Source organism: Phascolarctos cinereus, unplaced genomic scaffold, assembly GCF_003287225.1.
Source record: "Phascolarctos cinereus isolate Bilbo 61053 unplaced genomic scaffold, phaCin_HiC Scaffold_2;HRSCAF=192, whole genome shotgun sequence".
Lineage (NCBI taxonomy): Eukaryota > Metazoa > Chordata > Mammalia > Diprotodontia > Phascolarctidae > Phascolarctos > Phascolarctos cinereus.
This window is the reverse complement of record NW_027555625.1, coordinates 52,627,217-52,651,626: the sequence shown is the minus strand read 5'-3', so window position 1 is coordinate 52,651,626 and position 24,410 is coordinate 52,627,217. Positions and strand designations below refer to the sequence as shown.

Here is a 24,410-nt window from a genome sequence, read left to right as displayed (position 1 = left end):
GATGGGAGAATTTGACTATAGCCTCATTAGGCTTGTAGGTCTCTCCCTTAACAGAGGCCCTTAACCTGTTTTGTGTCTTGGACCCCTTGGGCAGTCTATGAACCCCCTCTCAGAACAGTGATTTATATGCATAAAATAAAATGCATAGCATTATGAAGGAAATCAATTATATTAAAATTCAATTATCAAAATATTTAAAAACAAGTTCATAGGCCCCTGAAATCTGTCTTCTAATGCCTTGGAAATTCAAGGACTCCAGATAAAGAATTCCTGCTCTATCACTTTGGGGCAGAAGGTTTTGTCTACTCTTTTTTTTGTTGGACATTTAAAAGATCCTGCAGTTAGAGCCATAACTAGGAATTCTTGCACCTAAAATAAATTAATTTGGGGGAGGGGTGGGGCAGTATTCTAAAGTAGGAGTCACCAAACTTATTGATCTTCTGACCCTCTGAGTGAAATATTTTGGAAAACATACCCTCAATTTATTAAAAGACTGAAATGCACCAGTGAACTCACTAATTTGGAAGCTTTTGCCAGTGACACAGTTTACAACCCTCCTATGCCTGCCCATCTTCTAAGACTCTTGTCCATGCCCCACCCCCATAAGTACATCATAAGGGACCCATCCAATAAGCTGAGGCCTTCCTTATTTTCTCCTGATAGCAAGAGGGTAGCACTGGAACCCTCCACTCAGACCACACAACCAGCCTTTCTTTTCTTCCAATTGCCTTGATTTATTCTTACTCTTTTTTTTCTTCAGAGTTCTTCATTGGTTATATAGGACTAACCCCACGTAGTGAATATGAGCAAACTGAGACTCTAAATTGGAGGGAAGGAAGGAAGGAGGGAGGAAAGGAAGAAAGGAAGGAAGGAGGGAAAGAAGGGAGGGAGGGTAATTGAAATAAGAAAGGAAGGGAGAAAGAGAAGAAAAGGAAAGAAAGAAGGAAGGAAAAGAAGAAAAGGCAGAAGGAAGGAAACATTTATTAAGCACCTACTGTATGCCAGGCACTATGCTGAGCACTTTATAAATTTTATCTCACTTGATCCTCACAGCATCCCTGGGAGGCTATTATTATCATCCCTATTTTACAGATGGGAAAAATATGGCAGACAGAGTTTAAATGACTTGTCTAAGGTCACATAGCTAGGACATATCTGAGGGTAGATTTGAACTCATGCCTTCCTGACTCTAGGCCTACTATACTACCTAGCTGTTTGCAACAATCTGGCCCAAGAAACTATAATGTGTGAGCCCATTCACTTCTCTGCTTTTTGATACCTTTGTTGTTTCTTTTTTAACTGAGCTGGGGCTAAGACTTGGCAAGGTAAGAAGACACTTTGTGTGCAGCGCACAGCTGGGCACTTTATGATATAAATGTTTATAAATATCAATACACCAGTAGGTAGTAATGATCATCACATGAAAAAATCTATCAGAAAACTTAAAAGGGCGATTGATGAGTCAATTCCATACTCCCCTCCTCCACAAAAAAGCTAAAACCGTCTTAACTGACACCACCCATCCCTCCCCTAAAAACTGACAGAATAGGCAGAAATTTTAAGCAGTTTCCTCAGGTGGAAAAAAATATCTTACCAGTAAGAAATACTTTGTCAATTTAACTGAAGAAGAAGGAATGGGACTCAGCAGTGAACAAAATGTAGCTGAAGAATGGGCTGAAGTAGAGTGGGATTCCATCAGGAACGCCAGAAGCTGGAGCAGGCAGTGTCACTGCCATCCTTCAAGGGCTAACCCAAATGCTACTGTTGAGCTTAGGAGAGTCACTTAACCCCTGTGATCCTGGGTTTCCTCATCTGAAAAATGAGGGAGTGGTGCTTAGTTACCTCTGAGGTTCCTTCTACTATCAATCTATTCAATGATGTAGCAGGAGAGTCTGTGAACTCGGGGGGCAGGGGGAGATTCACTATTTTGATAACTGCATTGCAATGTAACATATTTATATATAATATAATATATATAATATAACCTATTATATTGCAATAGGTTTCCAAATGCCTATATGTGTATGTTTGTATATATGCATACATATGTATGCCTATATATACAATATATATGCCTATATTTTGTCTTCGTGTATGTATATGCATACACATATGCACATGCCTATACATACATACATATATATAAATACACACACGTGCACAGGAGTTTGCATTTGTAATCCTAGATATCTTATTTGATGCCCTTAGAAACATGATTATGAGAAAGGGTCCCTAGACCCCACCAGACTGTGGCCAGAGGGGCCCAGGATGTAAAGAGAGTTAAGAATCCCTGATCTAGCACTTCCTTCATGAAACCTTTACCCCAGCAAAAGAGATCCTTCCTTCTAACTCAATTCAGTTCAACAAATCAAGTAATTATCAAATATAAAAGTGAGATGCCCCCTTTCCTCAGAGTGCTTTCATTCTACTTACTAAAAATAAATACCTATACATCATTGACAGTGGAATTCTCCAGGAATGATTCCCTCCCCCAATCTTGCATCTGTTCAACATTTCCTCCCCTAAACTCCCAGGATTTAGCAAAGTGTATTAGATATATATGTAAACATGATACATATTTATTGAATCAAATTAAAGACATAAAAGAAAATAAATATATTTTTTAAAAGTACCAGAGAAAATAAATACTCATTGAAAAAATATATTTTTAAATACCTGCGTTAAGTTGCCCAACTTTTAAGAAGCAAGGTTGAAAAGGGTACAGATGAGAAAAATGAAGCAGGCAGAAATGAAGTAACTTGGTCATTTAGTGGACATTTGTTGGGCCTTGATGGGGTTGGGGGGAGCAGTGATGGTGGCTTGCTGGCTCCACTATCTAGCCATGGGATAGTGACGTCCAGGATGGTCCAAGTTGCCTCCCCTCCTTTGCACCCTACATTCTGCTGCTGCCCTCACTAGCCTTGCCTTATATTGTTGGCTGAATTCTACTCTTTTTGCCCCGGAGCCAAGAGGGCAACCTACAGCCTTGGCCTGGGCTTGGTAGGAGCACTAACCCCAGACACAGTCATGGCTTCTCTTTTATTTTAAATTTGTGTGTGTGTGTGTGTGTGTGTGTGTGTGTGTTTTCTGGTGCAATAGGGGAAATACTGAGAGTTCTCATGAAGTGTTTCTATCCAGGAGTGGAAGGGGGTAGAGAAAAAAATGTTGGGTTGTTGTCATGAGGGTTGGTTATGTTCCATCTTTTCACCATCTGATTGGCATACTTCTATGGATGGTCTCACCTCAGGAGGTATGAGCACCTGATTTTGGAAACTATTGGTCTTCAGTGGGAATGAACTTGAAAAAAAGGACATGTGGCTGTTGAGTGATAGGTCTAAGGAAGGTCTGAAAGTGGCATTAGGGACCAAAGGATGCCCGTGGTCCTTGTTGTGTAAGAGAGGGTTAGAGGATCTAGCCAAGTCTTGGAGAGGGTCCCAAATAATGTTGGTGTTTTTAGGGGGAAGGTAGGCATCAGTGAACACAAGAGGATGAAAGGAAGGAGTGAATGTGTGTGTATGTATGTATGTATGTATGAGAGAGAGAGAAAGAGAGAGAGAGAGAGAGAGAGAGAGAGAGAGAGAGAGAGAGAGAGAGAGAAGAGAGGAGAAAATTCTAAGATGAAGGGAGTTTTTTAATAATGAATGAAGGTTCTAGAGAGCATAGTGAGAAGGGCAGAGGAGGGAATGGATGGGACTAAAGCTGAGTCTACAGGTGGGGGGAGATCCTTCCTCACCACTAACCCCTCAGCTGATCCTCAGGTGGGTACCCAAACCAGGCAGCAAATTGGGGACAATAAGTTCCAAGGAAGGCAAGCTCTAGGAAAGTCTTGACAGCCATTAGGTCTGAAGGGGTGACAACTAGGACCCAGGTGAGGGATTTAGCTTCTCCCTAAGGTGTGTATCAGGGTAGAGCTGGGAAAGTATCCTTCCTCCATGTCCCACTAAAGGAAAGAAGCCAGATATTAGCTCCCAGTCTAAAGTTGCAAGCACCTGTGGCTCACGCGCACACGTGCACACACACACACACACACACACACACACACACACACACACACACACCACAGCACACTACACCACACCACCATGCTAGTTTTGCCTCTAGCTTCTATGTTCAGAGTAAGATGTCTAGAGACTGGGTCCAGGAGGCAGCATGGTGTGGTGGGATGTGCACTCAGTGGAAGTCAGGAGACCCATGTTTTCTAGACCTCCAACTCTGCCATCGAGCAGCTATGTGACTTTGACCCAATCATTCAGCAAATCCACAGAATGAAGATGCTGGTCAATATCCAGTGTGCCTCATAGGCCTTCTCAAAGAATTAAATGAAGTAGTGAGTGTGAACTGGCTTTGAAAAGTTAAAAGAATTATAGAAATGTGAAAGATTATAGCTAGTAAGTCTTCACATTTAATGGAGAATTGGTTTGCTACAGTCAAAGTAATAATAGGCAGCATTATATATGGAGCTTTAAGGTTTGCAAAGCACTTTACATATGTGAGCTCACTGAGTCCTTGTAAACATCTTGTGAGATGGGTACTCTTATTGTTCCCCACTTTAACTGAGCCTCACAGAGGCTTTGACTTGCCTATAATCACACAGCTAGTAAATGTCTGAGGCAAGATTTCACTCAGGTCTTCCTGATTTCAAGTCCAGAATTCTATCCACCGTACCACTTAGGTACTTCTAAAAAGTGCCCTGAATCTGAATTTAAGTTACATGAGTTCAGATCTTGTCTCTAATACCACCTGTATGACCTTAAACAAATAAGTCACTTAATCTTCCTTTCTTCATCTACAAAATGGCAGTGTGGAACTAAATGGTCTCTGAGGTCCTTTCTAGGTATCTCTGATCTCAAGTGGTAGATTGTAAGGGTTGGAAAGGACCTTGGACAGCAACTAGTCCAATACCTTTTGGGGTCCAACTAGATTAAGTGACTTACAAAGGGTAACAGAGCTGGGACTATCGCACCTCCCAGTCCACTGGCTTGGCTGGCTTTCATTGAATAGATACATAGTGGGATATAAACAGCTGGGTGATGCCTGGATAGAGCACTGGGCCTGGAGTCAGGAAGACCTGAACTCAAACCCAGCCGCAGACATTTTTACTAGCTGTGTGAACTCGGGCAAGTTACTTAATGCCCCCCCCCACAACCTCAGTTACCTTATCTGTAAAATGGCAATAATAATCATATCACTTCCCTCCCAGGATTGTTGTTAAGGATCAAATGAAAAAAACAAATGTAAAGGGTTATAGAAATGCTCACTCCTCTGTGTCCCCATCTAGCCAACCTGCTTGTTTCTGTATTTCCCGTGCTAACTGGTGCTATCCTCTTGTTTCAGGCTCTGTCTGGAAGTATGAGAACAGCCTTTGTCACAATTGCCAGCCCATGTTTTTGGAATGATAAGGATGTAAGCAGGGACAGCTCCCAGTTACTCTTGGTCAGGAACCTCCTCTGAGATACTTGAAACTGAGGGACCATGCCTGGAGAGAGAGAATCCATTCCTGAGGATCCCAGGGCTGCCATTCCCTTCTAGCCCTGCTCCTCCCCAGTACCATGAAGGGAGAGACACAGCATGTCTATTCCATCAAGGATCCTGAGCCCAGCTCCAAAGAGCAAGACAAGGACTTTGAATGCCATGGTAATTTGGAAGGAGGGGAGCTCAACAGTCCCCAGTCTGATGGACTGCCCAAGGCCACCTCCCCCTTTAGCATCAAGGACAAAGAGCCTCACGGCCAAAGGGAGGCTGTGATCAGGCCACAGCAGGCTGGGAAGATTGACTTCAAGTCACTTCACAATAGGCCAAAATTGCTAAGTAATGGCCCATGGAGTGCTGGGAAGGGGACCGACCAGTCTCCCCCAGGGAAGAGCAGGGTCCGGGATAAAACCCGACGGTCTGGGAAAGGGGAACGAGGCCATCAGCAGCTCTACAGGCTCACCATCGCCAACTCCCGAGCCAACCCCACCATTGGCATCGCTTACCCACAACAGAAAGTCACCCCGCCAAAAAAGGTAGAGGCCAGCAAGAGACCTGCGTCTGGAAGCTACCGGTTCAACGTCCCCAGCGTCCCAGAGCGTGAGGCCGAGCTCCAGCAAGAAGACGTCGGCTTCAACAGGTACTTCCAGGAGGCTCCCTCCAGCCTTACCTCCACCAACTATACCTCACAGGCCCCAACCACCACACCCCCACATCACAACAGGAAGGACCAGCAGCAAGCAGGCCCTCCGCAGGACAGCCCCAGCCTGGGCAGGCCGCCACACTATTTGGAGTTCCAGGTCAACAGGGCTGACTCCTGGCCTTCCCCTGAGAAGAGCTTCCCAGGTGCTAACTATGAGGTCACCCCTGCCAAGCCATGCCCCTTCCCCGAGGGCAGCAAATCCAGCGCCCACTGTTTTGTGCCATTTCAATATCCATTCCAGGTGTCCGAGCCTTTTCCTGTCGAAGCTACCAGCCGAGAGTATGTGGGTGCTTCCCTGGCAGCTCACCACGGGGCATTTGTCTTCCACTCTTCTTCAAGGGACTGGCAGGAAGACCCCTTGAGCAAGGGTTCCTTTGACAGTTTGTCCCAAGAAGGCCGGGCCTATTCGCTCCCTTTGCAGTCGGCTCCATTTCTGCATCCACAGACTCAAGGAGCTCAGCTTCCATCACCTCTGCCCTGCTACAAGGGGCATGGAGACCCTCCCCCTGACGTGAATGGTGCTATCTCTTCCTCTGGTGCTAACGACCAAAACCCAACTCCATTCTTAGAAGGCCAAGGCATTTTCTCAACAAGTTTACATGGTAGCATGCCCAAAGCTGTCACAAAGAGGCAATCCTCAGCAAAACACAGCGACCCAAGCCCAAGGATGCCAACGCCAAGTAACGCTCTTAGAAGGAACATACCACAGAACTCACTCCCCCAAGTGCACTTTCCGAACAAAGTCTTTGGAGGTTCCCCAGCCAACGGCATGAGCCCAGCATCCATGCCTTTGGATAAGGATGGTTCCACGGTAACCGAGGGTCACTCCAAGGTGGCCCAGCCATGGGATGGAGGCAATAAGACGTTTACTTCGATAGACCCAAATTCAGCACTTTATTCCACCACTGCTGCTGCTGCTGCTGCTGCTGCTGCTCCTCCCAGAGTTGGGAACCAGTTCTCTTTTGAATGCCAGACTAGTTCTGAGCAGAGGCCCCACGTTCAAAAGGGTGACCGGGTAACATGGCAGCAGATTCATCTCACCTCTGCCCTGCCCAATCCAAACAGAATTGAACCCTCAAGACAGTTGAACAGCCAAAAGCTTCCCTTCCCTCCAGGCATACCTGAATGGCAAGGAGTGGGCAAGATGCCAAAGACAGCCCACCTGTCCAGCCCTCCAGGCTATCCTGGGAAGATTCGAGGGGCAGGGGAAAAGATCACAGCCCAGAGAAGTGAACCCATCCAACTGAACGGGGGCCCTCCGAGTGCTTATCCCTATGAAGGGGTGAAGGAAGCCAGCTCTCCTTCCTGTGATGCCAGGACCAAACCCTTGTTCTTTGGGATAAGCCAGCCTCAGGCCTCATCCAGAAGAGCTTCCAAGCTGTCCTTGGCCCTGCCCCCACAAGGCCTAGCAGCAACTTCTCCAGTCAAATCCCCTCTGCCCTCGCCTGTTCCCAATCCCACGAGCAATAGCACTTGTTCCTCTCTGTCACCCCTGTCTACCAGTCCTGTTAATCACAGCTCAGAAGAGAACCAGCTCGCGGTCCCACTTGCCCCTTCCTCCTATTTCCAGCCCCCCATTCACCCAAAGGAGAGCAAGAAGACTTTCCACTCTCCAGATCCATCGAGTGACCTGGCCCTTCCTTACCAACCTGAGACCATGAAGGCGTTTCATTTCCCTGCAGATGCACCAAAGGATGAGAACCTCTTTAAATGCCTACAGGAGAGTCAGTTTCCCAGAGTAGTTGCTGATGTCAGCAAAGGAGGTCTGGATAGCTTTGAAGGCGAGCTGCCCCCTTACTCCTCCCATCACCTCCTAGCTAACTCAATCAGCAGTGCTAGCCTAGACCAACTGGACGTGCTGCTGACCTGCAAGCAATGTGACCAGAACTACAGTAACCTCACCTCCTTCCTGGAACACCGGCAGTATTGCGGCTTACACTCAGCATTCCTGGCCGAGATGCGAGATGGCTCGAGACTGGCCGAGGGCCGAAAGCGCCCCCCCGACCCTCTGCGGGCTCCCCAGCCTGGGTCCGGGCTCATGGCGCCCAAGGGACCTTCTGATCCCCACTCACATTTGCTCACCCCCAACAAGTCTGCGGACTTCATGTTAGACGGGGAGGGCAAGGGAGAAAGCAAAGAGGACCCCTTAAAAGGAAACTTCTTTACAAATTCCTTGTCTCTCATGGCTTCTGACTTGGAGATAGAGGACGCCAAGCTGGATAGCCTGATCACAGAGGCACTGAATGGCCTCGAGTACCAATCGGACAACCCAGAGATTGACAGCAGCTTTATCGATGTTTTCACTGATGAGGAGCTCTCAGCCACCAAAGGTCTGGGCAGCAGCCAGCCTTACAAGACCAAGGAAGGAGTAGGAGCTGAGAGTAAGCCCAAGCATGTGGCCCCAGATGGGGGGCAGGGCCCTCCACCCCCAACAGCCAGTCACTGTGAAGAAGGCTACCTGACCAGGCGCAGGAGCCAAAGCAGACTTGCTGAGCAACCACCTCCTGAGAAAGAACAGACAAGCAAAACAAGGGAACGGGGCAGGGGGAAGAGAGTCAGTCTGTACAGGAAAGAGCTGACTCCCAGTGATCCCCTGGAGAAAGGAAGGAATAACAAGGTGGCGAAAGGAAGCAGAGGGAGGCCAAGGAGGAAGTTCAACAAGACAGCCTCTATCCCAACCCCCACGATGAGGCCCAGCTCAAGGGAACTAAGAAAACAACCCCGAAGAAGAAGCCCTGATTCAGACCTCGATGGCCAAGGCCAGGATGGAACAGCTAACACACATCCTGGGCCCAGGAGTCCTAAGCGGCACAGGTTCTCGAAGAAGGAAGGGAAGAGGAGGAAAGCCCGAAATGGTACCTGGAGCAAAGAGCTTATTCATAAAATTGTACAGCAGAAAAATAAGCCCCATAAACTACAGGTCAAGAACAGCCGAATCATGCAGTTCTCCCTGGTGACCCCAAAGCCTGTGCCCATGGCCAAGAGCGGGCAGTTTGGGGAATATGATTACATCTCTGATTCCGATGAGGAAGGAAGAGGATGTTCCCTGGGTGCACCTAGGAAAAGACAGCTGGGAAATTCCAGCATCAATGGCAGGCCCAGACACAACTTTTTAAGACCAAGCAGAGGAGACAAGGAACCAGGCCAGAAAGAGGGAAGAAAGAGATGTCAAGATTCCCAGGGGGATCCAAGTAATGAAGCAGGGAATAAGAAAGAGAGTTTGTCCCTGAGCCCAGAGAAGGTTTGTCAGCCTTCCCCTGGTGATGATCAAAGTGTCAATCCAGCCAGCCAGATAGAGAAGCAGTCCCAATGCACTGAGAAGGGAAATGCTGACAATGAAAAGGAAAGAGTTTGTGAGATAAGGAGCCCGAGTGACTCTGACCACACTTTCTCTCTTCCAACGGGACTGCCACAGCTTCCTAACCAGGAGGAAATTCCACCAGAAAATGACCCATTGCTAGAAGACTTTTCCAAGAAGAGCAAGAGATCTGGCTTGGCCAAAACATTTTCAGCTAGAACCAAGCTCTTACCAAGTAGCAAGTCCAGTTTTTCACTGACCAATTATGTAAATGAAAATGGAAGTACTCTGACTGAAGAAAAAACAACAGAGAGCAAAGAAGGCATAACCTCCAAGCCCAGCCAGATTGGCAGCAATGAAAAGGCAGCCTCCAAGTCCAAGATGGGAGAAACCCATGTTGACATGGTGTCACAGGAAGTCTCTGAAAGTCCATTTCTATCCACTTTGCAAGAAACCCCCCATAATATTGAGCCTCCATTTTCCCCTTTCAGTGAGGACACTCTGAAGTACCAAACTGCAGAGTTAATTAATCCATCCCAGGTTTCAAACTCCATGGATATCAGCTATACAGAAGCCAGCATGGAATACTTAAAGAACCATGGCCCCAGTGCAGACCCTAAAGACTTTGCCATACCCACTGGCTGTTATAATGGGGATCCCATCAGGATTATGCTTTCTAGCAAAGGGGGTAATTCTTATGAGAGCACCACTAATGAAACATCCCCTGGGCAAAAGGATCTAGCGAGTCATTATGACAGGAACCTGTATTCAAAATCTTTAGTCCTGGGGTCATCCCAAGTAGAGAACATGTACCTGGACCAGGATGGCACCAGCTCCAATGCCTTTGAGCCCAGGCCCTCCAAGATTCCACCCTACACAACAGAATCCGAATCAGGCAAAGTCTCGCCCCCACTGAGTTTTGATTCATCATCTATGTTCAGTGGCCTCCCCGTGGCAGGATTTGATACTCCTCTCTATGGCAGCATGTCCCCTAGCAAGGTCAGCTACATTCCTTTTGCCTGCGAGAGCACCTCCCCAAGCAAACCCACTGAGCTTGAGCAACAGTACCCACCATTTCTCCATGAAAAGGACTGGACCCTGGAAGAAGTGTCTCCAGTCCTGTCTGATGACATGGGCCGTTTTCATGACCTTTCAGTGGAAAAATCATTAGATAAGAAATTCCCTGATGAAGAAACCGCAACTCCCAGCCGAATCCCCTTGCCAGGAAAGATAGGAGACTATAACGTACCATTTATGAATAACATGTCAGAGGATGAGCTGGAAATCAAGAGACTGGTCACAGAATTGGAAAGTGAGCTTCAAACCAGCAAACTCGATGATGCAGCCCCTGGGGTCCTGCAATCTCCTGAGCACTTTATTGCTTTGGATGCACCTGAAACAACAAAACAGTTCCCACCTTCACCTCTAGGGCAAGAACCTGAGCATGAGAAGCATTTGTTCTTAGCCCATGAGCTCACCAGTCTTGAGGGCACAAATCTTATAGCACCCAAGAGTCACAGTGGACCAGATCCAGGTGAGGAGAAAGAAGAAGTGGCCAGCATGGATGGAGACTATGGAAGTCATCAGGGAAGCTGGTCATGTGCCATATCATTTGACCCACTGACAAGCATGAGCCCAAATGCACAGGAAGATGAAGTCACTATAGATCCCTTTGGCTCCCCATTGACCTGTGACCAGTTTCAGCTCGAGCTCCAGGAAGCTGATATTTCAAAGCAGACCAGCTGCTCTGAGATAGAAAATGACTCCCTCATTAGTGCTGACCCCTCCTTTCCCAATGTGTCTGAAAAATTAGAGCTCTTAGCTTCTGAAGAGAGCTTGACAAAGAGCAGCCCCATCAGAGAATCGATGAGTTCTAAAAATAGGGAGGCTAGCAAAATGACTAAAAAAGATCCTCTGCAGCTTCTCCCAAGAAAAACTAAAGATGTGTTTCCAGAACCATATGAGATGGCTCGAACACTCAGTGAGTCGCATGAGCTGGAAGCATTTGGCAATGCAGTAACCCATTTGAAATCTGAAATGGGTTTTCAGGATGATAGAGTTCCAGTTCTGGATACCACCTCATCTTCTGACACCTCAGAGGAAAATGCCTTCAAGAAGGCAAATAGGGCAGAAAATCCTAAGAGCGCAGTCATCTCCCATCAAAGTGAAGAGGAGCCTGTATTGGAGGGGAATGAGGAAGCTGTGGCTTCAGTCTCTTATCCACAGATGCCAATCTGTGAGAAGACTGGCAACAAGAAAGCCTCATTATTTGAGGTGCTGAGTTTGGGCAAAGACCCAGTTTGTGGTGGTGAGACAACACCAGCATCCCTGGGTTCAACGGCAAATCCCCTACAAGAGCTCCAGCTCTTCGTAGCGAGGACAGTCCAAAATAATGAGGAAGAAAAAATGCCCTCTTGCCTCACAGAGCTACTCTCTGCCAGTCTCCAGCTGCCAAACACCAGCCCTTCTGATCTGAAAGGGGAAAGGCAGGATGATGAGCACATGTCTTGTGGCCATGACGATGATGGAGTCATGGAAGGTGGCCAAACAACACCTCTTGCTGCCACAGTTGGAATTCAGCTGTTCCCAGACACAGGTGGAAATCTGGGTTCACTCAGTGAAACAGAACCATTCCCTGCAAATCAATTCAAAGTGGGGAGCCCCGAGGCACAAAACCATGTAACCCAGCCACACCAGAGCCCAGAGCCAGGTGACCTTCATATCTGCCCAGATGGTGTCAAGGAAGATACCAATCCCTTCCCATTCAGTGACACATCTGACTCCCCAGGGGCCAAATTGCCAAAAAGGGAAGATCAGCACAACAGAGAGCTAGAACAAGACCACAACATAGAAACCGGGACATTTAAAAAGCACCAACTATCCCCATTAAGCCCTATCTCTCTTGAAAAAGAGGAATTGGGTGACGCAATCACAGAAACACGAGGCAATGACAGTGCTTGGGGGAAGGAGGAGAAGCAGTTATCCTCTGCTGAGAAAAGCAAAAGAACCCTTGAGAAATTTCCTGATAGGCTGACAGTACTGCCTCTTTATCCCCCAAGCCCCAAGCATCTCTTGGAGAAGGACCACTGGAAAAACCAAGCAATTTCAGTATCGTTTGCAGAAGAAGCCAGTGTCCCTCCAAGGCAGCACCTTCAGACCCCTCCCTCAGGGGAGGACTCAGCCCTTGGTCTTCCTTTGCAGGCAACGGCTTCTGGCCAGGAATGTCTGCGGGGTGATGGAGCTGAAAGCCTTCTGACTACTAGGGATACTCAAGCTGAAAAAGATGAATACAACATCCTGCTACACAACCCAGAGAGGAAATCAACTCCTTTGTCTTTGGAGAAAAGCATCTACGATGCTGAGAAAAGTCTAAAGTGTTGCCCTGCACAGAGCCCAGTAGCAAAGCACACTGGTGAAGAAGTTCATTCAACTCAGCCAATATTTCAGGACCAGAATATCAGTGGCAATGGCAGATGCTGCCTAGAGATGGACATTTTAAATAACCAAGCGGAGCCTAGAGAAGAGGAACCAAGGAGCTCTCCCACTCTCTTTGACCTCAGCCATGCTACATCATCTCCCCTGGCAGAAGATGCCTCCCAGAAAGCACCAACATGTGAATCCACCATTTCCTATATTCCACACTTGGGCCAGAATGATGTTGTCAGAAGGACTCCCACAAAATGCACCTGCATAGAGTTGACATGCCCCCACCACACAGAAAACCAACCAAGATCCCTCCCAGATGCGACTCTCAATATCCACTCCCAAGAGGAAAGCAAAGCTTACCTAGAGGGTCCCAAGGACTATATGATTAGCAGGGAAGCTAAAGTAGAGCAAGACCCAAGTTCTCAACAAGAAAGAGAAGCTAGAAACAATGACGAGATCTATTCTGTAGCTATGGACCCTAAACTTGCAAAGATGCCCGATGCCAACATTGGGGACCCAGAGGATGTCCACATTTTGGCAGCAACAGAGATGAGCTCCTTTAATTCTGCCTCTCCAAGTGTGGACTCAAGAAAGGACAATTTAAGAAGCAATCCTTCTCACAGCCACAGAAATGATCTGCCAGAATCTTCCATTGGTGATGTGCAAAACCATGTGGACGCCATCCAGGAAAAGAGTAGATTTAAAAAGAAGCCATCCCCTTTGAGGAATGGCCAGTGGAAAAGAAGTCCCCCACAGTCAAATGAGCTACAAGTCACATGTGATGTCTGCTCCTTGTCCTTTAAATCCAAACCTGGCTTGATGAGACACAAAGCTGTGAAACATAGGATAAAGAACAATGGCCCCTCATTGCCAAATAAAACAACCAGATCGAACTCTGCTCCTTTGGAAAAAGAACCAAAAACACCAAGACACTACTCTAAGACAAGCCTAAGGGCCATGACAGTGAAAGAGAAGGCATGTGACTCCCTAATCAATAGCAGCCCTACTCCTGGACTACCTCTGGAAAATGAGCCCAACACCCAAGAACATGAGGAGGTCAGTCCAGGGCTTAGCGGCCTCAGGGTTGCAGCTCCTCCACTGACCCATGAACTCCTTCATTCAGACTTGGAGAATGGAAAAGCAAAGATGCAACCTCAGACCTTGGAGCCTGGGAAATCAGACAAGTCACATAGGAGGAAACCCAGTCCTAAAAAATTAGACAGGAGGCGAAAAGGTAGGAAGTGCCAAAGCAAAGAACCTGCAGACTTAAACAGTGATTCAGAAGGGAAATTAATCAGAGGAGTGAGAAAAAAGCAAGTGAAAAGATTCCCAAGGAAAAATGCATGCATTGAGGCTTCTGACTTGGAGAAGAATATCCCAGAAGTTTCTCCTGATGTGAGTTTAGATAGACCTGACTCAAGTTCATCATCTACCATTGCCAATTATCCTGGGCAGTCAAATAGTTCCCTCTTACCACCAGGAAAGGACTGGTCTCATTCAGTCCAGTCATCTCTCAGTGCCAGACCAGTCCATGAGGCTTTCAAGGATTTGGATGAAATGGGCAGTCAGATACTATTCACAGAAGAGACACTTGGCCAGAAGACCATCAACGATTTAATGAATGGGCAGAGGATGGAGAGCCCATCTACAAGAGATCAGGTTTCAGAGGAATCCTGGGAAAACAATTTCCTGAGGCCTGGAGAGGAAGGACTGTGCAGTGTTTACAATGAGATGCATGAAGCTGCTCGTGGTATAAATGTAGAGGAATATGTAATGGAAAGAAGGAAGTTAGAAGAAGGCACATTGGAAACGCATGATTTGCCCTTGAAGCAGGCACCCTTAAGTCCTGCTAAGCCAGAGCTGCCTTTAGGAGCTTCAGATCCAGAAAAAAGAAAAACCGTAACAACGAATAGTCTACCCCAGGTCTTCTCAGAGGATGCTGTGATAGACTCAGAAGCCCAGGATGGGAAGAGGGAAGAGCAGAGCAAAGAGTCCTTTGCCAAAGATCAAGCCAAAGTGGACCTCCAGCACTTATTTGATGATGATGCCACATTTTCTCTTCTCTTCCCAAGGGACGATCACTTCTCCCGGAGGAAGTGCACCCGTGTTTATGGGAAAGGGCCCAAGAAACCCAAACCAGTTGTAGAGACCAGCAGCCAGATGGTGGGGTCCACAGAAATGTTCTCCATCCGCCTGCCATCTGATCTCAGTGACACCGATTCTTTCTGTGTCACCCAGGAAGACCCCTGTAATTATGAGTCCATGTCTTTCCACGATGCCTTCACGTTGGACATGTGTCATGGGAATGACGCCTGGTCTCTGAGTCCTGGCTTAGGGGCTCATAAGCCAGACAATGAAACAGACAGTGACAACAAGATGGACCTCAACCTGGATGATGATGAAATGTTGACTTATCTCTGCCCAAACAATCGGTTGGAAGCCATCCCCAGCTTGCACATATCACCAGCTGTCTGGAATGACCTGGAAGTCCTGGATCATTGTAATGAAATGTCCTTCAAGTCACCTTTGGAAGCTAAAAATGAGTATTCTTTGGGAGAAGCAAGTCCTGAGCCCCCAGAGCTGGAGGTAGAAACCTATGCTGGCCATATCCACAGGAACTCAGGCTCCCCCGAACTTCACCCCATTGACATTGAGCTGCTGAGCACAAAGTTTGAAATGAGAGACATGCATTTCTTTAGCACTTGTGAAGACTGTTCAGGCCAGTCTGACCCAAGCACTTTAGATTTTAAGAAGAAGGTGAATGAACACATCCAGCCTAACAAACAAAAAGAAGAGGAAGGGAGAAGGGGAAGAAGTCGGAGTGACATGACCATGAAGACCAGAGGAAAGCACTACAAATGTAAAGTATGCTTCCAGTGGTTCCTCACCCTGGGGGAGTTGGACTTTCATAAGCTCACACACAACCCATCCCCTCCCCCAACATGCTACATGTGTGTCCAGCGGAAATTCAGCTCCAGGGAACAATTGAAGGAGCATTTAAAAGGGAAACATGCCAAGAACAAGGTAGGCCTTTGGGCCTGTGGCATGTGCCTAAAGGAGATCTCGGATGTCTGGATGTACAATGAACACCTACGAGAGCATGCTGCAAAGTTTGCTCGGAAAGGTCAGGTTCAGAAATGCATGACAGGGTTGCCCACCTGCTTTGGAGAGGACAACGCAGTTACACAGTTCCTGAACACCATCATGAATCGGAAGCCCAGGCCCTCTCGAGGCAAGCGCTCTGCTAGTAAAGGGAGCAAAGACCCCAAAGTGCAAGAGCCCAAAGGAAGTCAAGACATCATGGAAGGCAGTGGCAAGAACAAGCCCTTGGCTCCAACCAACAGTCCTGCCAACAGCAGCTTCCCCACCACAACCACTGCTCCATTCAGTTCTTCCAAAGTAGGGTCTCCTGATCCTGGACCCAGTGGGGAGCAACCTTCCAAAGTAGTCCCTATGCACCCCCAGTGTAAAGACCCTTCTAGGGATTGTCACCACTGCGGAAAGCAGTTCCCTAAGCCCTTCAAACTCCAGCGCCACCTGGTGGTGCACAGCCTTGAAAAGATCTACATGTGTACCCGATGTCCCAAGTTCTACAAGGAGACCCGTGAGCTCCGTGGTCACCTGAGCCAGGAGCATGGTGTGAAGGAAAAGCCAGAAATCAAGCACACCACACTATATGCATGTGAGCTCTGTGCTGATGTAATGCATGTCATCAAAAAGTCCTTCATCTGCAGCACATGCAATTACACTTTCTCAAAGAAGGAACAGTATGAACGGCACATGGAGAAGCACCTGGCAGAAGGGAACCGGACTTTCAAATTCAGGGGGGTGATGAGACCAGGTGCTGGGGCCAGGGAGGGAAAGGAGAGGAAGAAAAAGGAGGTCAATTCCCAAGCGAGCATGCCACCCAACAAAAAGAGAAAGGTGGCACTTCCCAACAGCCTTCCAGGGCCAGACGCAGACGGGACACCAGGCCCACTAGATCACAATGTTGGCAACGATACTGCCTTGGGTGACAAGTCTCCCCCAATTCTGCACAAGCCCTTCTTAGAAGAAGCACCCAGCTCCTCAGCAAGACTATCCAGTGAAGAAAAACCCAAGGACTTGATGGGCTGCTTCTCTGCCCACTTGGACAAAATGGAAGGCTGTCCTCTTGAGCTTCTGCAGTTACCTCCACCATGCTTATCCCCTCTCTCAGATACCCCAGAAGAATGCAAGGAGAGTAATAGTATGGCACTACTATGTGTAGAGGAGCCAAAAGATGATCACCCTCCAAGGAGCCCTGCTCCTTTTCTAGAAACAAGCAAGCTGGAACAAGACTTGCCTCTACTTCCTATTGGGAGGAGCCAAGAAGTTGAAGAAAATTTAACATTTCACCTGACTCCAGTGCAAAGCAGACACACAAATACTCAAAATAAACCAGTGGTGAATGCTGACAAGGAGACGCTTGACTATCCCAGCTCCCCAGAACATACAACAACTGAGAGCACTTTGGTCAGGACAGGGAAGAAAATCCCCACATCACACAGCAACAAGACGGAGGCTTCATGGCCCAAAGAACCCCAGAAGGTCCCAGGCAGTGGCCTCAGTGGAACCACAATGTCCCAGAAAGAAAGTTCCTCCAAACTTGGCTCTACTAAGATTCCCCATCCTGCACAGCCCCTCAAGGATCGTACAGCATCACCAATTCTAAATAGAGCCACCAAGGACTCAGCCCCCCACCAGAAAACAACCGTGAACCATGTCCCCAAAGAGGCAGCCTCCAGCACACCCTGTGCTGAGGATGCACCAAGGCCCACCACCCTGAAAGCCAAGCCCAACCAGAGTCCTCGATCTAAGGACAATGTTGGGAGCAATGTCAAAGAAGGAGGTGGTAGTCAACCAAAGCCCACCAGCGCCCATCTCAAAAGTGAGACAGCAATGATCTCAACTAATCCAGACCACAAAGATCTTGGCATATCCCCTGACAAGCCAGCTTTGAGCATCTCCACCAAAGCATTCTCCAAGAGACAAAAAGAACACAGGGGCCTGGGGCACAAAGGAAACTTAGGCTCCAGAGAGAACATCAAGGGTGATGGGAAGAAGAAAGCTCCAGAGATGGGTAGGGGTGAAGGCCCAAGGGACTTTAAAAAAACAGAGTGGACAAGTAATAATAGCTCCATACCATCCTCTAGGAGGCGTGGGACTCAGGACAACAGAGTCTCCAAACCCAGACCTTCAGGGACAAGCAGCCAGCTCAAGAAAACTGTGCCTGACCCTTACAATCAGAGGAAAATAGAAACTCACCACCACAAAAGGAATGCCAAATGCAAGAAAGGGATCTTGGAGAAATCTTTCCGGGAGGTGGTACCCAAAGGAACCCCCTCATCCCTCCACAGCTCTCTAAAGAGGAGTAGAACTGTCCAAGGTGCTAAACCTGCTGAAACTCACAAGTATAGAACAGTTGAATCCCAGAACAATCTTCTAAGCCAACTGTTTGGCCAAAAATTAACTAGCTTTAAAATTCCTTTAAGAAGAGATACTTCTGAGTAATTTATGAAAGTGACTTGTGCTGATCCTCAGCTGCCATCGCAGGGTTGGTGAGGGGAAAAAATGATCAAAGCATTACATTCATTTGTGTAGCATGGTTTCTCCGTCTAGCTTAAATGAACTTGCACTGCTATCTCTGTGAAATAGTTTGCTTTGTGTCTACTAATCTTTTTTTTTAATTCACCTGATTTATCATGCAAATGCCGGGACTTTGATGTCTCCAATGATTTTCATGAACTAAAATTGTAATCGCTTTGGGCAGCCTGAATTGTCAAGAGCAATTCCTTTCTTGCAGAAGTCCTGAGGTTACAAGGGTATAGGCCAAGCTCGGCTCCCTTGGAGACTGTGTCTGTGTTATCTTTACACAAAGTACTTAAAGAGATGAACTTCATTCCATGTGCGTCTTATTCATAAGGTGCAGTACACTGTAGAAAGCAAACGTTCAAACGATTTTGCACAAATTAGCCTGTACAAGTCATCTAATTAGAAACTGACAAAGCAGTATGTTTTTATTATTGTTGTTATTATTATTGTTATTAAAACAACACCCCGCCCTGTAAATGAAATTGGAGGGAGGGTGCAGAGCTTTCTGTTTCAAACAGTCATTCCCAAGGGATTCCTTCCCTGCATAGCAAGTTATCCTAATCTAGCCTTGACATTGTGTGGGCCCTCTCATTTCAGACAGCGGTACCATTATTTGACCACTGTAAATGCTGCCAATGGATAGGAAATGCCAGTTGACTAAAACTGCACCTTGAAATTTGTGACGAACTTTTTTCCATGTGGAAAATGGAGAGAACTGGGCTTGCTGGCCACCACTGCTGGTGCTTTCTCCACAGTCCCTGAAAGCACCAGTTTGAACCTCTCTCACTGTATAGAGTTAGCAGCTCTAAGCATCAGCTCTCTGACTATGCAGTTCCTGGTACTGTTGTCATTTTTTAAATGTGAATACAGGCTTCCTTGATTAAAAAAAAGAGAAAGTGGTGGGGAGGAGGTGGGGTCCAAGAGTGACTAGTGGGTCACAACTTTGGCCTGCTTCAAAGGGAAATGAGAGAGACCAATGAGATTGCAGATAATGTCCCGTTGTACTGGTCTCTCCACCATATCACAATCACTTAAGGTTCTGTCATATTTTGCAGAGACTCTGCAGTCTGAAAGAAAAGCTCAGGTGCAAAGCAGCCCATGAAAGAAATGACTAGACCTAGGACTGCTTTTCCTGAGCTCCCAGATCAAGGAGGTGTATTTATGCACTGACACAATACAGAGTAGTTGGCACCTGGCCTTTTTAAAGATTTAAAAAGAGAAGGGGAAAACAAAAGAAGCTTTATTCTGTTCATGTGTATCTTTAAGATTCATTGTAATGTATTAAAAAAAATTTACCTTGGGTGCAATGTCTATGTCAAAAGTTTTTATTTTGATATTTTGTCAAACAGAGCAAACTGAGCAAAAGTTGCCTTTTATGATGTTGTATGTGTGCTATCAGAAGTGCCTGTTTAATATTGTTAAATAAAGTATGAGATGGAACTAGGAGGTTGTCCTGGAAAACACACCCACCCCACCCCCAAAACACAAGATCTAGAGCTCACAACTTGCAAATATATGCCAACATTTTCACAGAAACTCCCCCATTTGCTTAGGGTTTTTTTTTTTTGAGCTGTTCTTCTCATCATTCCCCATCCTCCCTCCATCCCTTGTCCGGGCTAGTCAGAGAAATTGTTATCTCCCGAGAGATAAACATTTTAAGATACTGGTGGAAACTTAAACAATTCTTATCTTTTTATAAGGAATCTAGTGAAATTAAAACCTTGTTTTTAAACTACCCCCATCCCAGACCCTAGAAACCATCTTGCCCATGTGGTGGCACCAATACCCATGTGACAAGCACAACAAGGAAAAGCTGATGAGTTTTCAGTGGGCTAGTAATACTCATCAGTGACATTCACTCATTATCAGCCCAAAATTCACTGTGGCCAATAATTCCACCTTCCTCTTTTGCTAGACCTTTTGCCCAAGTTCAGAGATGGCCCATGACAAAACTGAAAACTAAACAATGTTTATGTTTGGCATTCACTCTTCTTTTTCTACCCCCTGCCAAATCCTCAGTACCCATAGTCCTCAGGCTTTACCTTCCCAGTCCAGATACCCTCCCTGAAAAATTGCCCAATATTGAAATCAAATTCTTTCCTCTTTTTCACCATTGCCCTTCACTTCAACAAATGCATACTCCTCCTCCTCCTAGAGGAGCTATTCAATTAATATCTTATTGAATCAAAACTTCCCCACCTAGAGACCCCTTCTCTCAGGACCTGGATACCTGCTTTGCAGGGTAATGCCTACTATGTCCATACTGGTGTCAATAGTTGGTAATGGACCAATACATTGTCCCTCTCATCCCAGACAAATTTCCATCTTACCAGGAGCCTCCTAGAATCACAATACCACAATGGAAAGGCATGAGTCCTATTAGTGGGAATTTCAACATGGCAAATTGGAGGGATAGTGGCAGTTAAGAGAAGATATTTTTGACCTGTGAGTTCCCATCCCTAAAACCAAAGAAGAAGCTTCCATGTGTAGTCTCCATGTAGTATTTGCCTATAAGTAAGAGCAGCCTTTTGCAGAGCTGGTAAGAAACAATCAGGATGAGCTGCTGATTCCTCTAGTTTTCCTACTCTCTCTTTCCTGGATGGAGATGGGGATTATTATTGTGGGAATGGATGTGGTAATCACAATGAGTTGATCTGTCCAAGACACTGGAGTGTGGTCAAAGAAGGAGACCTGTCAGATTTCTCCAGGTAACTTGAGAAGCAATTGTCTGGTCCTGGGCCCTGGTCTAAATCAAAGCCCTCTACTTAGAGCTGGGGATCCTAAACTGAGATCCATGATGGTTTTTTAATAATTATTTTTAGAATTTTCAAAATAACTGGTCTCCCATGTAATATTATAATTTCATTTTCCCCAATTATAAACATGATTCTGAGCACTTATTATGTGCTCAGCCCTGGGGAACTAAATAGAAAAAGTGGGACAACTGCTGCTCCCAGAGAGCTTATACACTACTTGGAGCAGAAAAGACTTAAAGTCCAGGAGCAGAACAGATAGACCCAGAAATCCTAAGGATGAAGCAATGGGACAGACTGCAGGGCATAGACCCAGGTACCATATAAATATATGCCATTATTATCAATATAAATTGGCACACCTCCAGTCTCTCAACCCTGCCTATAAACAAATGGACTGGGCCAACTCACAGAGGCCAAATTTCCAGCATAACCTCCTGGTCTAAACCACTCTGCTCTGGTCTACCTTTGGAACAAGGGTACCAATGTCTCTCATCCTAAGCCCCTGACATACACAGTCACTCCCAGTCCTGGCTCTTAAATGGCATATCACGCTCTAAGTGCCTCACCCTGCACCTCACCTGGCTCCATTCACAAAGTTCCGATGGCAGAAACAGGTGAAAAGAGCTTGAGGGCCCATGGAAAGAGAAAGGTAATAGCATTGCTCGTATTACCCAGTTAGGGCTTCTGTTGAGGACCAAAGCCAAAGGTTAGGTCCCTCCCCGCTTTGAGGGCAAAGCCTCTTACCTTGTTTCTGTCTAAGAGTTCCAGCCACTGCCATGAAAGAGAGAGGGTGAGGCTGTCAGGAAGAGAGCTTCCAGGAAGGCAATCAGGAAATGAAAACTAGGCAACTCCTGTGGGCAGATTCAGTAGCAGCCAAAAAAGAATTTTATTTCACCCTGAAGGAAAAGAAGAGAAATAAAATTCAGTATAACAAACATGTATTAAGTGCACTTCTCTAAGGCTTTGTGTTAGGTGCTACAGGAGCTATAGAAATAAGTAACAAATCCTCCAAGTCACTGCCATCACAGACCTTATGATCAAATGGGGTAGAGTGGGAGCATAAGAAATATATGCAAGTGATAACAACGATCATAAGATTTTAAGGTTTATGAAGTACTTTATATATGATATTTAGTCCTCACAACAAACTTGTGAAATAGGTGTTATTATTATTCCATTTTGTAGATGAGAAAATTGAGGCTGAGAAGTGATTGCCCAAAGTCACATACTATTGTGAGGGCGGGAACACAGAGTCAAAAGAGTGATAGTGACCAGAGGCAGTCGACTTACCTGAAGGGTTATAGCCCCAGTAAGCAGGCAAAGGAGCTAGGGAGGGAGCAGGCCAGTTGGTCAGACAGCTGGTGCTTTGCAGGAAAGGAAAAAGCAGGAAATACCAGACTTTCCCCCAATGTCCTCAATCACAAGGGTAGATATTTCACAAGCTAAAAGATAGAAAGCCAATGCTAGTTTCCTGTATGCAAAGTAACATGGACCTCAGTTTCCTCATCAGTCAAATGAGAATAGTCTAAAGTCCCTGCTGGTTCTAATATTCTATGATTCTATGTATGTTCCTGTGACTAAAACTTTTTCCTTCATTTAGGGTATCTGAAATTTCCACAATTCCTCAGTCCCTGTGGCTAAGGCATTGGACACTCCTTTCTTAAAAATGGAAACCTATGAAGCTACTGTCAGCCATTCACATCTTAGCTAAAATGAGCTGTATCAGAGATTTTAGAGGTCTGGAGTTTGACCCCTCCTCCATTTCAAAGATCATAGGCTCACAGATTTGGAGCCTGAAGGGACCCTAAAGGCCATTCAGTCTAACTCCCTCATTTTACAGATGAAGAAACTGAAGAGGCCCAAAGAAGTTACATTATTTGCCCATGATCATGCAACCAGCGAGAGTCCTCAGTCAAGTCTGAGGATTTGAAGTCAGCTCTCTCTGGCTTCAAACCCAACCCTCTTTCCACTGTACCACGTAGGCAGTCTTTCACTACCCATCCACCTCCCTTTCTATGCCCCCTCCCCTACCTAGGCCTCAGCACCCTTCTGCCCACAGCTACCCCAAGCTCCCTGTTGAAGCACCCTACCCAGGCCTGCCTTCACCCACATTCCAATATGTCCCCTCTCTCCTCCCTCCAGCCAAACCTTCCATTCCTATAACTACAAAAAAATACAATCTGATTATCTCATTAGACATTTCACATTCATAAGTGGCCCAAAACGTATCCCTCCCTGAGGACTTTGCATTTTGAAAGAGCTTATTAACTGCAATTAATCTCTGGTTGGCAGTGTAAAGAGAGCAGGTATGATAACCTGGCACCACCAACCCCCCATCTAGCAGAACAAGGGTTCTTAGCACCCTGCTTCTCAGATTGTTACCTAGAAAGTCCACAAAGAAATGGACCACAACACGGGTAAGTCTTAATGAGGAGAAAGAGCAGGAGAAAGATCTGAAGTGAGGGCTGCCTCTTGGGGAGTGATGACCTTGCCCAGATGTCTGAGAATAGTAGCTCTGGGTGAGGTGAGAGCACTGGCTTTCTAAGTGGTCTAGGATTGCAGGGGCAGGGTGCACAGTGGGCAAGGAGAGGGATAAAGCTGGTAGAAAAAAAGGAAATGAAGTCGAATGAACAATTTCTCAGAAGCCAGACTCTAGTAGTAGAAGGTCATCTGTTGTTTCAGTTTTCTAAAAAGGGAAGTGGATAGAAACTGCAAACTGTAAGCTTGAATTCAATTATTGGCAAAATTCGGTAGCCTATTTTTAAAGGAATGGTTAGTGACCATCTGGAAAAGGAAGCAGTAATAGCAGGGAACCAGCATAGCTGCAGCAAGAACAGGTTCTATCACTTCCAGCTTTGATGAGATTTGAGCTTGAACTGCTCTCCCCAAAGTTCCCAAGAATCTTCTGATTGTCAAATCTGTGGATCATCTTCTGAATACTCCCTGTTCTCCAGCTCATCACAAGGCTGCTCTCTTAGGTCTCCTACTACACGGCTTCTTGACCTTTTCCTTTGCCCTGGATCCCTCTGGAAGTCTGGGAAAGCCTATGAATCTCTTCTCAACAATTGTTCTTTATGCATAAAATAACACATGTGCAATTACAAAGGAAACTGATCGTATTGACCTGCTAGGTATCACTGTATAT

At 46.3% G+C, this 24,410-nt stretch overlaps 1 protein-coding gene across 1 annotated transcript in view; it reads left to right on the top strand.

Moving 5' to 3' along the window:
• Positions 1–19,953, top strand: part of ZNF469 (zinc finger protein 469) — a 31,639-nt gene extending 11,686 nt beyond the window's left edge. The window contains exon 2 of the mRNA XM_020989186.2: positions 5,335–19,953. Coding sequence (XP_020844845.2) covers positions 5,550–18,428 — 12,879 coding nt within the window. The 5' untranslated portion in view covers positions 5,335–5,549 and the 3' untranslated portion in view covers positions 18,429–19,953. The remainder of the gene's footprint in view (positions 1–5,334) is intronic.
• The last annotated feature ends 4,457 nt before the right edge of the window (positions 19,954–24,410 follow it).